The 16871-nt window shown below is 40.2% G+C and overlaps 1 protein-coding gene across 4 annotated transcripts in view; it reads right to left on the reverse strand.

Moving 5' to 3' along the window:
* pcdh9 (protocadherin 9) overlaps nucleotides 1–7317 on the reverse strand; it is a 205203-nt gene extending 197886 nt beyond the window's left edge. For all 4 annotated transcript variants that reach the window (XM_085272273.1, XM_085272256.1, XM_085272264.1 and 1 more), the window contains exons 1-2: nucleotides 6504–7317; nucleotides 2864–6000 (exon numbers count right to left, since the gene is read on the reverse strand). In XM_085272273.1, coding sequence (XP_085128399.1) covers nucleotides 2864–5899 — 3036 coding nt within the window. In that variant the 5' untranslated portion in view covers nucleotides 5900–6000; nucleotides 6504–7317. The remainder of the gene's footprint in view (nucleotides 1–2863; nucleotides 6001–6503) is intronic.
* Between the last annotated feature and the right edge of the window lie 9554 nt (nucleotides 7318–16871).

The raw sequence follows: 16871 nt of genomic DNA on the forward strand, positions 1-16871 counted from the left end.
TCCTCTTGAACTTCCTATTTTACTGTTTCGTGTTAACTTCAGGCACCAGTTGTTTATTGGTGTTGGTTTGTTAGTCATAGGGCAGCAAACTAAGTGCTAAATTTGATCTTCCTACCGTATACCTTTTTGGATCCTTTAACTATGGCAGCAGTTTAACACCTTTAGCTTTAATTTCAATATATTACATCAAATCACATTTTCCAACCAAAAACTAACCAGTAATAACTTTAAATGAAATTGGCTCATTTTTGTTATCTGTATATATAAGAAATCTTTTAATAATGTAGCTCTTATCTTCTTCTAAAGCGCTTCTACTCTGCAGAGAATGATATGATAATCCGGTGATATTACCTTTTGGATATACTGTCTGTTTAAAGATTCAGTCAAAGGTAATTGGTATTTTCTTGATCTTCTTTTTTTTTAAAACTACAGCACAAATCCAAAAGGCATAGAATTTAGTGGATGGGCATCTCCGCATGAATGATCATGAAATGGAGATGACATGTGCATGTCAATACAAATGGCTGCATTGTACAAAACAATCAAAACAATGGATGGAACAGTGGCATTGATAACATACCCTGGTTTATCCAGAAAGACATGTCAGTGCAGTCGGGGCAGTCTAATCATTTAACCACAATCAATAACTGCCAATCTGAGCTGGAGTCTTTGTCTGTGAGATGTTTTTTGGAGTAATTATGACTAAGAACCAACCGCATGCTGTAAGGGCCTTCTTTACAAATTTGAAAGATTGATATCAGCCAATAATGGAAAGACGGATAATCACTATTTAATGGAGATAAAGTGCTTTGTTGTATGGAGTCGCAATGTAACCATGCATACTGGTAAGAAAAGGAACTCATACTTCTTTTCTGTGCATATCTGTATGATAATGTTGTTTTAATATGTAAGCAAATGCATCTTTAGAGTTTTTAAAGATATGATTCTCTTATTCCCTTTCATAAAAATAAAAGACAATGGACTTATTTCAACTAATTTATATCAGTAAGTAATAGCAGAACAGTAGTAGAATTAGACTGGGGCACAACTTACACAAGTTCAGAGAAAAACACGAAACTGTACAGAACATTTTAGACATAAGTCTGTGCCCAAAAGCGTCTGTAACAGTGCATCATTTATAATATCGGTGGCACAATATAGAATACACTGGCTCTGTTTGTGTGCTTCTTTGAATCATTTGTCAGAATTATTGATCCCAATAAATCTTGTGTGGAATTGTAGGATGACTGAGCAAATCAATGAAGTTGTGCTTACAGTATAGTGTCATATCTCATGTGTCCTCCTCTAGGGTTGAATAGTGGCCCCCACCTCACCCCACCCGCTGCCACCGCCAGCATCACCCATTTCATCGCCTCGTCTCATCTCTCTCTCACACATCACCAACCCCCCCCCCACACACACACACACACACACACACAAACACACACTAACGGCGCCTGGCAAATGATGGCACACTGAATGCCTCTTTTGACTGCTACCTCTCACACAGAAACACATTAAATGCAACCCCAGATGCAGTGACCCGGAGGTATGCATCGACAGGAGTCGCACAGTGTCACCCCTGTAATTCCACTCGCTCGTCCGGATAGATCTTATCACTCACATCTCTAACTGCCATTATCAATCTTTCCTGTGCAGCCTCTGCATCATTAGGCGAGAGTATTTCACTAAGAACACTAACATAGGTTTCACTCCTTTCTTCTCCTCCCTTGCATTTATAAGTCCACTGCAGGTTGGCGTAGTGCCAAGCTCTGCCATGCAGCGCAACACTGCCACCTAAAGGTTCAGTACCACCGTCAAGCCTGACCCGTCGACAACAGCCTCTGTCTCTGCCTTCCCTTCTCCTTCTGCGCTCTTTCTTCACTCTTTTCTGCAGTTCCCAATATTTGTCCACGTGTGTTCCATTAGATTAAAACTGTGTGTTGTGTAGTGGTGCTTTATTAGCAGAAAAATTAATAGGGCTTTGATAAAAAGCAGCATGGATTACGTTGAAATTTGAGGCTCATTATTGGCTAATCCTTTTTGAATTGGATGTGTATCAAGTTCCAGACAAGCTTCACTCAGTTCGCTAGTGTGCTTTGAGAGGAGGCATTTAATTCAAGCTCAGATGATGTGGCAAAGCCTACAGTGACATTCACAATACCATTGCAGCAGTCTAATTATTGAATGTTGTTATTGCTGCAGGTGTTGAAAAGGTTACAAAGTCTTTCATGATATTACAATGCACACCAAAAAAATAATAATAATAAAGAAACAAACAAACAAAAAAACATGAATACACTCAAGAGTTTTATGAAGAGAGAGAGAGAGAGAGAAAGAGAGAGGTGAAAAGTCAACTACTTTTTGGAGGATGTGTGCAGCATTTGTCTATGATGAAAAGCAGCAATCTGAGTAGATAGGCAAGAAAAAAATGTTTCTTTTACAAAGATCGTTGGGTTACAGTTAATGTTATGTTGGTACATGTTTGCCAGTGATCTAACCTGGGTACTGAAGAGACAAAATAAGGCAAAGCAGTCACTCGTCCACTTGCATTTTGGTAAATATGAATTAAATATATATTAAATACAAAACATGGGTTTGCAAGTGTTACCCCCAAATTATGCATTGTGTGATTGCTGAGTCCATAATCAACTCCATTAATCAGCTGTTGTTCAAGTTACTTTTTCTCTCTTTTCTTTTTATGTTTAGGTTGGAAAATCTGCTGAAGCAGTGTGTCTCCTGAACAGTTTTCTGTTGCTTCACAGTACCTTAGAGTCAGTCCCTAATCTAGACTGGCACTTTAGCACTGTGGAACAGGGCAGTTATACGCAGTACTTATAGACCAGTAAAAGTGCTCTTTTACCTGCTGTCTGGTGTGCATGGGCCCCTTCGTCTTGAACCCTCCTTGGGAGCTGCACTCTGAGGCACTGAAGTGGTCGGAGCTCGTGGAAGATCTCTTGGAAAGGGTGTCACAGCCCCCCACAAATGTGTTATCCAATGGGAGCTCTTGTATCACGTGATGCTTCTTCACTGAGACCGGTGTGTCAGCCTTGAGATGAAAGGCCGACTGCGGTGAGGCGGACTTGTAGTGCCGGGCCAGGTCTGGGCTGCTAGGTTTGAAGGTTGTGGTCGGCGTGGCATTCCAATCGAAGCGTCCAATCCCTTGCTCTTCCAGCTCGGTGGGCAGACTGATGGTTCCGTTGATTGGCTCATGGGCAGGATCGTCAGGTTTGTTCCCCTCTATGGTGACAAAGTTGAGCAAGGAGTTTTTGGGGGACTTCCTTTTCTTGCGCTTTTTCTTCTTGTTCTGTTTGTTTTCTGTGTTGGGTGACATCCACTCTGCCCCCTGCTTTTTTCTCTGTGCGGCTTTGAATCTAGAAGCATGGCGGCAGCGCAGCAACACAGTCACAAAGATGACAATAATCACCACCAAGGCGCCGGTAACAAAGGCTATCATTATGGTTAAATAGTCACCACTCTGATAGGTTTCACTGCTTTCACCAATGTTTCGGTCAATTGGGGTCTCCATGGTGCGTCGAATGAGATCATTGATGAGTGTTGAGTTGCCCACAGTGTCATTAACATACAAAAACACCAGCACAAGAGTATGGAGAGATTTGGGATAACCCAGGTCACTGATATTGACCACTAATCTGTGCAAGCCTATGTCGGTTAGTGCTGGCTTTTCCTCCAAAGTAATATTCCCTGTGACTGGGTCAATTCGAAACAGACCTTTGTTATTCCCACTCACAATTGTGTATTTGAGTTCCGCATTCATCCCTGTATCACCGTCTACAGCAAACACCTCTGCTACCACAGATCCTGGGATAGAGGAGAGAGGCACGAGCTTGAAAGACGTGTTGGAGGGTGGGTAGATAACGATGGGTGTGTTGTCGTTCACATCAATGACATTGATGGTCACCTTGGCAGCTGAGGAGCAAGGAGGCCTGCCACTGTCCACAGCCCTTACATCAAAAGTGTAGGAACTCTGCTGCTCTCTGTCGAAGGATACATTAGACTTTATCACCCCAGAGTAAGGATCTAGTATAAAGTTCTCATTGTCATTCAGAATAGAAAGAGAAACAGCAGCATTTTCTCCGGCGTCTGAATCTGTCACAGTTATCACCCCCACAGTACTGTACTTAGGAAGATTCTCTGACACAAAGAACTGGAAGTGGTTATGTGTGAACTTGGGGTTGTTATCATTTTCATCCAGCACGGTTACAATAACGGCTGCCTGCGTTTGTAGAGGGGGCGTCCCGTTATCTCTTGCTGTTACAGTGAAGAGGAACCTATCCTGATCCTCCCGGTCAAAAACCCTGGATGCAGTCAGAACACCTGTTTTACGGTCAAGATCAAAAAATGATGCATTTGGTCCCAGCTGGTAAACAATTTCTGCATTTTTCCCACTGTCCTCATCTGTGGCGCTAAGAGTCGTGAGGAACAAGTCACGTTTGTTGTTTTCCATAACAGCCAGCTCAATAACTGGCTGAGTAAAAATAGGCGGGTTGTCATTCTCATCCTCCAGCCTCACTCTCACCAAGGCAGTCTGATTCAAGCTCGGCTTTCCAGAGTCAGACGCTACAATTTTAAAGTTATATTCCTTTGTCCCTTCGTAGTCAAGCAGTGCGGACGTCTCTAACAGATACTGGTTGTCATACACAGCTTTTAGATGGAAGGGCACATCCTTCTCTATGAAACAAATGACCTTGCCGTTAATGTCAGTGTCTTTGTCTGACACTGTGATGAGTGCTATCTTTGTATTGATGGGATCCTTCTCTGAGAGGAAAACAGTGCCATTAATGGGACTGATTATGTATCTCAGGTCTATATTAGGTGGATTGTCATTAACATCAGTCACATTTATGGTAACAGTAGCTCTGGCTGGACTTGAGCTGCCATCACTAGCTAAAACAGAGAGCTTATGGATAGCAGTTTCTTCCCTGTCCAAAGGTCTCTGCACTGTAATTAGGCCAGATGTTGCATTCAGTGCAAACAGTCTTTTTGTAGCAGGAGACACCTGAGTCCCAAATACATAATGTATCTCTGCATTTGCCCCTATGTCTGCATCTGTAGCTTGGAGCTGCACTACAGATGTGCCAATAATGGAGTTCTCCGGTATATGAACCTCTATCTGACTCTCTTTAAACACCGGTTTGTTGTCATTGACATCTGTCACAGTAACCTGGAGAATGGCAGTGCTGGATTTCTGTGGACTGCCACCATCCTCTACTTTAATCTTCATCACATACGTGTCCTTCTGCTCTCTGTCCAGATTCTGCTGCACAATAAGCTGGGGCCACTTTTCCCCCTCAGGCGTTTCTACTATGTCTAAGCCGAAGGCACTTTGCCCATTGATCAGCTCGTATTTGTGGACACTGTTGGGGCCAGTGTCTGGGTCAGTGGCAGAAGGAATAGCAAAGCGGCTGTTAATGAGCGTGTTCTCTGGGATAGAGATGTTGATCACAGGGGACGGGAACATGGGGGCATTATCGTTTGTGTCTTTAACGATTATTTTGATCTTAATCAGCCTGAAATAATCATTAGGCAGGATGACCACTTCAATTTCAAAGGAGCACTCGCTGTCCTCAAATGAGGGACCGGGGCATAACTTCTCTCTGTCAATTCGGTTTGATGTTGTGAATATTTCTCCAGTGCTGCTCAGAACACGGACCAGTGGGTTATCTCCTGCTTTGGAGACGAGCCGGTACACAAGATTAGCACTCGTTCCGGTGGCAGCATTTGTATGGGAAATGTTTAGGTCCTTTGGTATGTTCCCAATGAGGACATTTTCTTGCAACTCCTCCCTGATGGGGTAGATTAGCTCTTGGGCTATTGAAGGATCTAGCCATATGCAGGCAAGCAGTGCACCCAACAGGTAATAGTCTTTTAGATCCATAACAGTGTTAATATGCTTCCAGCCTTCAAAACTCAAAGGTTTCTTTCTATGCAGTGTTGTTACAGACAGTGACTCCTGGCAGGAATCTTCCACGAATAAACCTATGAATACAGGACAGAGATTCCCTTCAGTGAAGTAACTTTATTATGCACAGTAAATAAATTTAATTAACAATCATCCAATCCCTCTCCTCACAGTCAGCTGATTCATGCACTATATTTTTTTCCCCTCTTCTTTAGGATTTACCCTTAAATCTGAACATAGCCACAAATCATGACTTCATTCAAACAGTAAAATGAAAATCCCAAAATAAACTGCATTAACCTTTTAAGCAGCCATTAATGTCTGTTACTCTCTTTCTACATCCTCTACGTTTTACGGTCACTATGAATTTTCAGTGCCTCGAACACCCCCACGGCAACAAAACTTCACAACACATTACACAGTCTTATTAATTTTTCCACTTAAACTGTCAAAATTAAAGAGCTTAGGCTGTGAGTGGGCTGCTTAACGAGTGAATAAGCATAAATGAAGCCAACAAAGTAAGCTCAGTGAGATTTTGAATTCTTAGTGGGCAAAAGAGACCCATGCTTGTATTACATACCCAAATCGGTTGCAGCACAGAAGAAAAACTGGAGTGTGTCAGCTCATAGTCTTCTCATCCACAGTAGTACAGTAGTTCATTCAGGTAAAGATATCCTCCTCTGTCGATCTGCTTTTGGCTCCAGGTAAATAATAATAACAACAATCACCCAGCAGCACTGGGTTAATCAGACACGAGTACAGGTTTTAAATAAAAGCAGCCGGTCGCAGAAACTGGGGTAAATTAGAAGCTGCATATGTCGCAGTTCCTTTCCCCCCCATTTAACTTCAGGAATTGACTGGATCTAATTGTGCGACCTGCGGTGATTGCGGTGATCAGCGTCGCTCTCCAGCAGACACAGCAAGGTGGTCAGTGGTTTGCGGTGTCTTCAATTAAACGGGTCCCAAAATCAATGCTCATCTCCTGTGCATGTCCAGAGAGAACCGGCGTCTTTCCCCCTTTCTTTCTTTCCTTTTCTCCCCGGCTACCTGTGAAGGTTAAGGCGCAGACGAGGTGAACCCAAAAAGAGACACGCGTGTCCCATTATGTTTCAAGTTCACGGAGCTCCATCAATAATCAGACTCAAGGTTAAAAAGAAAGAAAAAAAAGATCACGAGGACATTTATGAAAAAGACAAAAAAAAAAAAGCCAACAACAAAAAAGGTGTAAAAGCTCAGAGTCGATCCCACTTAGAAACACCAGCCTTACGGCTGCTCAGTGTGACACGGATGCGCAGCGTGTGTGTGGCGTTTATCCTTGCACTCTCACTCCCAGAGCAGAATATCTTGCACTAACTCTGTGTAAACCCATAGGAGGGGTTGGCGATGCACACCACACCGACTAACCACCCCGCACCCCCACCCGGCCGACCCTCGTCATTGGACACCGCCCCTCGCTTTCAATGGCGTTGGCAACCCGAGCGAGGACGGGATTGGCCCGATGTCACGTCACTTAAAGCGAACCGGAGGGCTGTCCGCGGTGAGATTCTCCGCGAAGATGCTGCAGGCTGAAGAGACGCTTAACCAAAAACCCCGTGGCTGGGCTGGAGGAGGAGGATGACGACGATGATGATGATGAAGCTGCTGCTGATGATAGTGTAAAAAAAGACACTGGGAGAAAAGAATAAAGAGATAGTGGATGTCCTCTAGCTTTTATAGTGTGTGTGTGATTATATAAAAGCAGATAACACTCATTGGCTCTACAGGGACGCATCAAAAGCATACGCCAACCTGTTAGGCTGTTGTCAGGTAGGCTACAATAGCCTAATTGGGGTGGACATAAAAGCCACTAGACTGAAGCACATTAGAAAGATGCGCTATGGCGGTTTCCCGTGCATATTGACTTGCCAAGAATAAACACTGGCATATACAATACAAGCCTTGTGTGAGAGTCAGTTATAATTGCACTCTAAACAGAGAATCCGTTGTCTAAGCATGTTTGCGCCGGGTGCATATTCACGCTCCGTCCACCGCACTTAGCACCCTGCAGCCAGTCGTCAGCATTTGTTTATGAGAAATAACCTTGACAGTTATCCTAGTCATCAAGGCTACAAAGCCGCGTGTGGCCGGAGTTCTTGGTTTAACGGGTGAATTGCACTTCTTATTTTAAGTTTACTGCCTCTTGCTGTGGTGCTCCGAGGAGTCTGTGGCGTGACTTTGGAATAAACGCAGATGACCTTACGTGACAAGTTTCAAAGCAACAAGAGGCTGAACTGTTCCGAGTCGCCCCGAATGTTATAAGGTAAGTAGAAAATAGCAATTTCATAAAATGCAAATCAGACTGAGCCATACAGATCCAGACATCATTTATTACCAGCTTCCATCCAATCATTACTTAATTTCAATGCAGGAGATAACCCTCAATTTAAGCCTGGGCTCAGTGCTGTTGCTGTTGCTGAGAAATGGCAAGCTGTTGAGCTCAGTGCCTGTCGTGGTGAACACTGCCATCTTGAGGTGGACTTTCACAAACGCCTCAGCTATGATTTGAGCTTCAAGTCTTAAAACATGATCAGCCACGCAACCCTGGGTCAACTTAGCGTGACAACTAAGACAACATAGTGCATCATCGGCAGCTCAGAGGAAGAAGAAACAATGCGTGAATGGGAAATCAAGCAAAATGAGAATATGCCCCAGTTTGGGCAAGTGGTGATGAAAGTGATGCAAAGGACATTAGACCGGCACAGTTGAGGTGAGAACTAGGCTGCCAATGTCTCTTGAGAGGCTGGCTTATTGCCTGGTCAGCAGTCCATTAGCACAACCAACCTGGTGGCCTGACCTTTCTGCCTCTGGATGCAGCCGTCACTGTCCTTAGCTGGAAGGGAGCAGCTAAAGGAGTGATCTGTCACTTCAGCTTAAAGCTTGACACCCTGATGTAGAAAGAAAAGTGACAACATAACTGTCTGTAGTGGTGAAACACTTTCTTGCTCTGCTGGCCAACTGCAGTCATTAGGAACTCATCACCTGCCTTTAGTTGCTCTCTGGGAACCTGTGTGGTATGTGTGTCCTGGATTTTTTTTCTTCTTTATCTGGAAAATGAGAAATATGCTTCGATTTGGTAGAAATTTCCACCTTTGTCAAGTCTCTAAGGTATCTGTGTGGGTGATGCAAGTGAATAAGCAGTAATTAGGAGTATTGGACAAAAAGTAAACCAGAAAGCGAAAAATACCCATATTGTGAAGCAACTGTTAAAACATTGGTATTGATTACCAACCCTATCAGAACTCCACACAAGAAATGTGGACATTTCGTTCCATGGCTTAGTAAAACTTTTTTATCCTCACAGATGTGTTAAATGTCACACGATGGTGATATAAACACTAGACAAGGACAAAGTTAGTAGCTGTATGGCTGATAATTCCAATTCTACCAGAGCTCTAGAGTCTCTTATCATCTTATTAAGCCTGTTTTAAATCAGCTAAAGCTTATGTTTCTGCCAGTCAAGTCACTGACAAGTGATGAATAATGTAGTTTGTTAATATGTAATGTAGGTCTTACCTCCTACAAACTCACGTCGAAGAGAGAGCCTAAGGGAAGTGTCCAAACCTTAGGCCCTATGATTCCCCATATACCAGGTGAAGTCAGTCAGATTATTCACCTTATTGACTTGTTCTTACTCTTGAATTGGCTTCATGAATAATACAAGGAACAAGTATGTGTATTTTTCGTGTGTGTCAAAACACAAGATCAAACAAGTAATATCTATCTATCTATTTAAACTTAAAGGAGGTCTGAGTATAGCTGGAGGTGGATGGTAATAAACACAACTTCTGTGTTGATAGAAGTAAGGAGCAGCAAACATGGCTGAGGGCTGTAATCAGCAGGGTTAAGCAGCAGTTTTTCTGTAATTACATCTTAATTATTTAATATGAAACTTCTTCCTTTTATTTAAAGAAATGCGGAGGAGAAACAATTTGGGAAATTTAAACTTTAAAAGCACTATTGGGGTAAACATAATTTGGGTAATTTTCTGTTATGGCCCTCACTAGTACAAGTGAGAAAATCTATGCTGGTTGGTGAGAAGCAGTATTAATAAGAGGCCAGCTCAGAGTGTGAAAGCTCTTTGACAGTCAGTGATGTCTTTTCCAGCACACTGTGAACAGGGTACACAGTGTAAGCGTCTATATTATTTGGAAAAACATGCTTTCCCCATACTCTAATGACTGCTGAAAATTTTCACTACTTTCCATCGCAGTTCACGTAATCAGCTGACTCAGGCAAAACATTAGTGAGGCTATTATCACACAAGCTGAATCCTTCTGTTTGAGGCGCTCTACCACCTGCCAGCTAAACAAATGTGCGCAGAAACTGACTTGTGCAATAATCAAGTCTATAGAGGGTATTTACTCAGTGCCGGAACTGCTTTGTGTTACTCAAGTCAAAATGTTGGGCTGCATTTACAAAGATGAGGTCGTCTACCTATGTTTTGTATAAATAGAAACCAATAATTTTCTATTTTATCTCAGCTCGCTCTTTCTCTTGTTCCACTGAGAAGACTGGTTTCATTTGTACTTTGTCAAAGAGCCACTGCAACCGCTGATGAAAATTTAGGCCTTTTTCCTTAAATGCCTTTTGCTAGTGCGACTTCTCTCCAGAGTGGTAATGACCCGGTGGATAATTGGCATCACACATGCTGTGGACCCTGAATACTAATCAGATCTTCTAATCAGGCATCTCCAACTTAAAAATCCAAATACATGGGAGTGAACTGAATAGGAAATGCATATGATTTTCTTTGGAACAGATTTCACTGTATTCAAATCTTTGAATTCCCCCAAGGAATTTGCCTTATATCACTTAACAAGGCTGTAACAAGGTGCTTTGATTTGTGTTGAGACAGAACTTTACACCTGTGAGTTTATGAGTTAAAATATAAATGCTTGCTCAAGGTAATTGTTTTGATTCACCATATGGCAACCCCAAAGATATCCCGTAGTTGCTACTGAGCCCTCCTAATTACTGCAAAACCATTTTCATGCACACAGCACATCCGTTACTGCCTTATGGTTGGCATTTTGGGAGGTATAATGCCATTCATGATAATCCCTTGAATATTGATTGACACATTGTTTGATCAAAAAAAAGATATTCTGGGTGGATTAGAGTTTCAAGATGTCAGAAGTTGCAAGATACGCCTTATAAGAAATGCCTCTTCTGTCTTCAAACCTTCCCTTGGACTGTAATTTGCTCTCTCCCTTTGCTTTCTGTCTCTCCCCATTTTTTTCTTCTCCCTGACACATTTGAATCACATATCACTTTCCAGACTGTGCACCGAAAAAGGTCAAACATTCCCTCCCATTCTCTTTTCTTGCTGATGTGAAAGCCAGAAGGCTGCCTGTAGTAGCTGAAATAGATCCTGGTCAAACCAGGGAAAGAGAGTCGAGCAAGATCCCTCTCTGCTCAGTGCACAGGCTGATTTGACCTTGTGCAGTATGAATGAAGCAATACAAAGTTATAAGATACTTGACTGCGCTCAAATACCAGTACTTTTTTTTCCAGATCACATCAAATTGATTTGGATATTTTTGACACGGGCGATCTTGCACTCAAAGGTCATCTTTATTCGTAGAAGCTTTAACTATATGTGTCAGGTGATCCTGAGTTACATTCTCAGATTTCTTTTTGTTTGTCCCAAGTAACTCGTTTACATATATAAATGCAGGACTCCACAAGCTGGCTTTGAAGTGTCAGTTTATTTCTACACGATTACTATTTTTATAGCCCCTGTGCAATTAAATACCATTTCCTCAGAGGTTTGATGTCACTTATCTTTTATCAGGCTGCGAAATTTCTAGACTCCAGCCAACTGTGACATATTTAATGATTCCATACAGTACTCGAGTACATACTTGGAGAACTGCAGCTTTAAAAAATGTCTGGATCAACATGAGTGTAACCTACATTGAACTAATTTATATCTTGTAGTAATTATGACTCTGACAGTGAGGACAGCTCATGAAGAAGAGAGGGGATGGCAAGAAAATGCCCACATGTTGTACATACTGAGACTCTAGTGTGTCATTCTAAAGGTCAGACTTCTACATGGCAGTTTTTTATCATGCAGTAGCCAAGTGGCTTCACATTTACAAAAAGGGATCTGGCTAATTTATCATTTGCACAGTTATTCCAGTAATATACTGATTCCGTTCTGCATGAAAATGTGAGATACGAGGTAGTTAGGTGTGGTAGCGTTACTGGTTCCCCACTGTTTATTTCCCCCACACCGAAATGGATTAAATTAGTGTGATTGGGCTTTACTGTGAAGAAGGTTTAAGAATATTTTGCAGGTATTATTCACATTGTATTTGTGGACCAAATCCACTGAAGTGCTGAAATTTGAAAATTTGAATTAACAAAATTTGAAAACCAGGCAGTTTATAGCTTTGTTTCTTCACTTTATATTGTACTGTAAAAAAAAATTGTAAAAATAATCTTGAAAAGTTAAAGGGAAGACAGCCATCATACAGGCACACACTCTGCTAAATCTCAAGCTATAGCACTATATCTGCTGAATACCTGTCATCATTAAAGAATTGATGTTAATAAAGCCATTATGAGTAAAAATACAGTCTCCTATGAAAAATGCTAATATCACCCTGTAGGTGTCCAGTAATTGTTGCACCTAGATTTTTATGTAAAAAGGAGAAAAAAAACCACCCACTTATCAGTTTTAATCATTGGTCTACAAGAGAGAATGAGTCATTGCCTCAGAATGAGGTGCCATAGATTTGTTCTGTAAATGCAAAAGAATATTTCTAATGTCGACAATGGACACTGGGGAGAAAACAGAAGAAGCGAATAAAAAGGACAAACTGTGTCTCAAACATAAGCAAATGACGCTTGTCAACAATGACCCAGACCTCTTCTTACAGCATTCATATAATGGGTTATTTATCAGTTTCAAACTAGTAAATATCCCATCAGTGCTAATCAAAACAGGCTTTTGTGTATTCTAAAAGTTGTTGTGGAAGTTGACAATAAATATGTGTCTGAGAAGATGACTAACGCATTTACCTCACAGCAGCTGCAATTTAATTTAATGCTACTTTGTTGAATGCATACTTTTTAACCATATGTCAAACTCCTTGACAAATTCCAACCATATGGTAACTATGCTCATTATTTCAAAATGAATAAATGTCATATTCTATTCGATATACATAGCTTTGTATTTTACACAATGTTGCATAATATTGTTTTAGTGTATCTGTATCTTAAGTCTATGTTGATTTAACAATCTACACACACAGAAATCACGTTGTTGGTGGGAAAGTTACGAATCTTTGTTGCTTGTTTGTTTTTTCTTAGCCTCTTCACATGCTAATGCTTGCTTCTGTTGAACAAATGCCAGGGTACCAACTCTACACATCATTTTACAGGCAACACAAGCTCTTAGCATTCAAATCACTGGTCAAAATGATACGGTATAATCAGTGACAACATACAATTAATGTTTAGCAGATGACACAGAGAATGGAAAATGCCACTCTCCCTCATGTCCACATTTTCAAAAGCACAGATTCAGCTAAGAAAATAATGTCATGTGTTGTTGTTATTCATTCTGTGTGGCATGATGTTTGACGCTGGGGACTGCCAATAAATCCTTTTTGCATGATGAATATAGCAAGCAACCCCACATGACTGACAACTTTGAGGGTACCTGAAGGATAATTCTTGCCTTTTCATATGTTCATGTCTGGTCTCATTCAGCTGTAAAGACTTGTCAATTGAAAGAACCCATACTTGGCGTGGAGCAAAAACACAAATACCCATACACTGTGGCTGACATCGCCTATGAAAACTTGCAAGGCGGAGCAAAATTTTATGAGTAGCTCCTGATTTATATTAAATCTTGAAGTCTTCGGAGTCTATCTTTGTGCCAATCAATGTTTTATCTAGCGATTTACCTCTTTCACTCTATATTGTACTGATCCGCTGGCCTGTGTAACATCTTCACCAGCTTAGGTAGAAAGCCATATTCTTGGATGTTACAGGCAACATGAATGCTATTTTCAGGCATAGTGACCCTGCGAGATCTAAACACTGCTATTCTCTGGTTCCACAGAAGAGCGCAGAATATTCCAACCATCCATCCATGCATCGATCTATTTTCTGCCTCGTATCCAGGTCGTGATGGCAACAACTTAAACAAGGTACCTTTCACTGAAAACCATTTTCTATTTTATCCTTAATAGATATTTAAACTTAACCTTTACCTCCAGCCGTTAATGGGCTGCAGCTGGTGGAGATCTGGAAGAGGAATCACAGGTGCAGAGTGATGCATTTCACTTTCTTCATCTTCAGATTTTCATTTCACAACCTGGGACAAGCAGCGAGACTGCTCAGTGGGGATTCGCACGGATGTGTGACTGTAATTGTTTCCTAATGAGTTCCCTTTTTTCACTAATTGAGGATCACATTCTATTGCAACCTATGGTTTATACACACAAACATCAGCAAAATGTTACCACAACTGTTGACTAATGAATTGTGTTCTTCCCTGGAAACATTCCTAATATAAACTCGCATACTCAGTGAATTACATGACCCCCTTTAGTTTGCTTTGTCTGTCAGACTGCAGTCACTTAGCAATCTTTTTTCCAGCCTCTAGTTCTTTAAGAGATATACCGTACATATATTTCTGGACCTGTAAGTCTAAACAACAACCCTTCCAAAAAAATAAAGATAACTAGTTCAAGTCATAACAAAAACTGAATATTGTTAGGCATCTCACAAGCTTTTTAACCCCACAGTCAACTCACTGTTGACTCTGTAGCACAAGAGAAATCTGATAAAAAAAAATCCTTCCTAATTGTTCTCCTTTTGTGTCTCTCAGAGAAAATAATTCAAGGAAACTTTTAACGAGAAAACTTGGAGGGGAAAAGTAACATCTTGAAGAATTAAATAATCACATGATTAATACAAGTTCTCAAAAGAAAGAGAGTCGTCTCTGTGCAATGATGTGGACCTTATGCTTTTTATGAACTTTAAAGCTTGTGGCTTACTGCTCTCATGTCATATGTGAGTTTCAAAGGTTAAAGTAACCCCTGTGCCTGCAATTTGCCTACACATGGAAACTCCTTTAGAAGATTGTCTCTTTACTGTGAATTCACATTCAAAAAGCATTTTCCTACGAGAGATGTGTCTTAGTTTGTTTGGAGAGGACAGAAAATTACATCATGCCTTCAAAGCTTCATTTTGGATGTCATGGATGTTCTGCTTGAATCATCCATGACTTTTTCTTGTTATTTAAAAATTTAGTCAGACATTTGAAATATAATCTAATCAATATGTTCCCATTTCAGTTCACCTGGATTAAAAAATTTATTTAAGTATAAATGAGTTATGCTTTTGGTTTAAAAATACTGTGAGAAATTGTAACTTTTTTGTATGCCAAAAAAATAATAAACTTGTCCATCAAAGTCATTAACCACTGAGCATGTCCGATAATCCTTCTTTTTGAAAGACAGTATTTGTTTGCAGTGACCCAAAATTTGTGGCCTGGACCATAAAATCATAAAAATTAAAATTAAAAATAAAAAAAAAAGCATGTGTGTAAACTTCTATATGGTTTAAATGCCTTGTTTCAAACACAACTATCATCATCTGGTGACTCTCAGATAGAAATCAGGTTTGAGACATTGCTTTGGTTTTTATTTTTTTAAGACTCAGAAGCTGTGTCCATCTTTTATACTACACTGTAAAAAAAAAATCCTAAAAAAACCAGTAATATTCCGGCAGCTGGGGCGGTGAAATAATACCAGAAAATAACAGAAAATAACTTTCTAATGAATAATACGGTTATTTTCAGTAATGACAATACAGTTTGTTGCCCTAATTTTACATGGGATTTTTCCTTTTTCAAGTGCTTTTAAACATTAAATTAGGAACATTTTAATGTGATTAAACAATGAAATTACCTATAAACAAGGTCAATGAATGCGGCAATATGAATAATTATACGTAAATGTACAGAAATATACAGTTAACAGTTGGTTTAAATAATAATGGATTGCATGCCCGGGGACAGAGGCGAGGCTGCCATATCGCACCATTGGCCCCTCTGGTCATCACCAGTAGGAGAAGTGTCTTGCCCAAGGACACAACGTCCGAGAGTGTCCGAGCCGGGGCTCGAACCAGCAATCTTCTGATTACAAGGCGAACTGCCAACTCTTGAGCCACGATCGCCCTAAATAACAATAATAATAATAATTATTTGATGTAAAAAAAGTTTATACGAGTCATTTTATATATTTTTCCATAGCATTACATTTGAATTTAACAGTTCAATCTTTCAAATAACGGACAAATATTTGTGAAATTATGATACATTTGTGAATGTATTTTAACAATCTAAATATGCATATGTACAGACAAATATATTTAAAAACAAGAAAATTATGTTTTATTACATTTACAGTGATTTTACGTTAATTTACATTTGAAATGTTAAACCACAGTCTATTTATGTAAATTTAATGATATTCTAGAAGAACAGTACAAAACTGTAAAATACACAGTAAAATACTTTTATATTACAATTTATTTTTACAGTGTATCTATGGGTACTTTAGTGTTTACTTTAGTGTTTAGGCTGAATGCTAATCTTTGCTAGCATGCTAAGGTAGTAATAATAACCATGTCAGCATACTTGACATAGTTATTGTATTTATGTTACAAGTACTATAATCCTTGGTGTTGTAGTAGAATGAACAAACAAAACCAGCTGGCAGATTGACTGTGTCATCTTGACATACGTCTCTACCATAGCTAAAACTCTGACCAGTGTAAATAACATCTTCCCAAGTAGTCATCTTCTATTTCAGCTGAAATACATCTCACAATAGGTCTTACAAGAAACAGCAGTTAAGTAATACTCAGGCTGACTTTCAAT

Source organism: Mchenga conophoros, linkage group LG1 (assembly GCF_057382185.1).
Source record: "Mchenga conophoros isolate Kocher_MC1m ecotype Shallow Benthic linkage group LG1, M_conophoros_male_GT1.1, whole genome shotgun sequence".
NCBI classification, from domain to species: Eukaryota; Metazoa; Chordata; class Actinopteri; order Cichliformes; family Cichlidae; genus Mchenga; species Mchenga conophoros.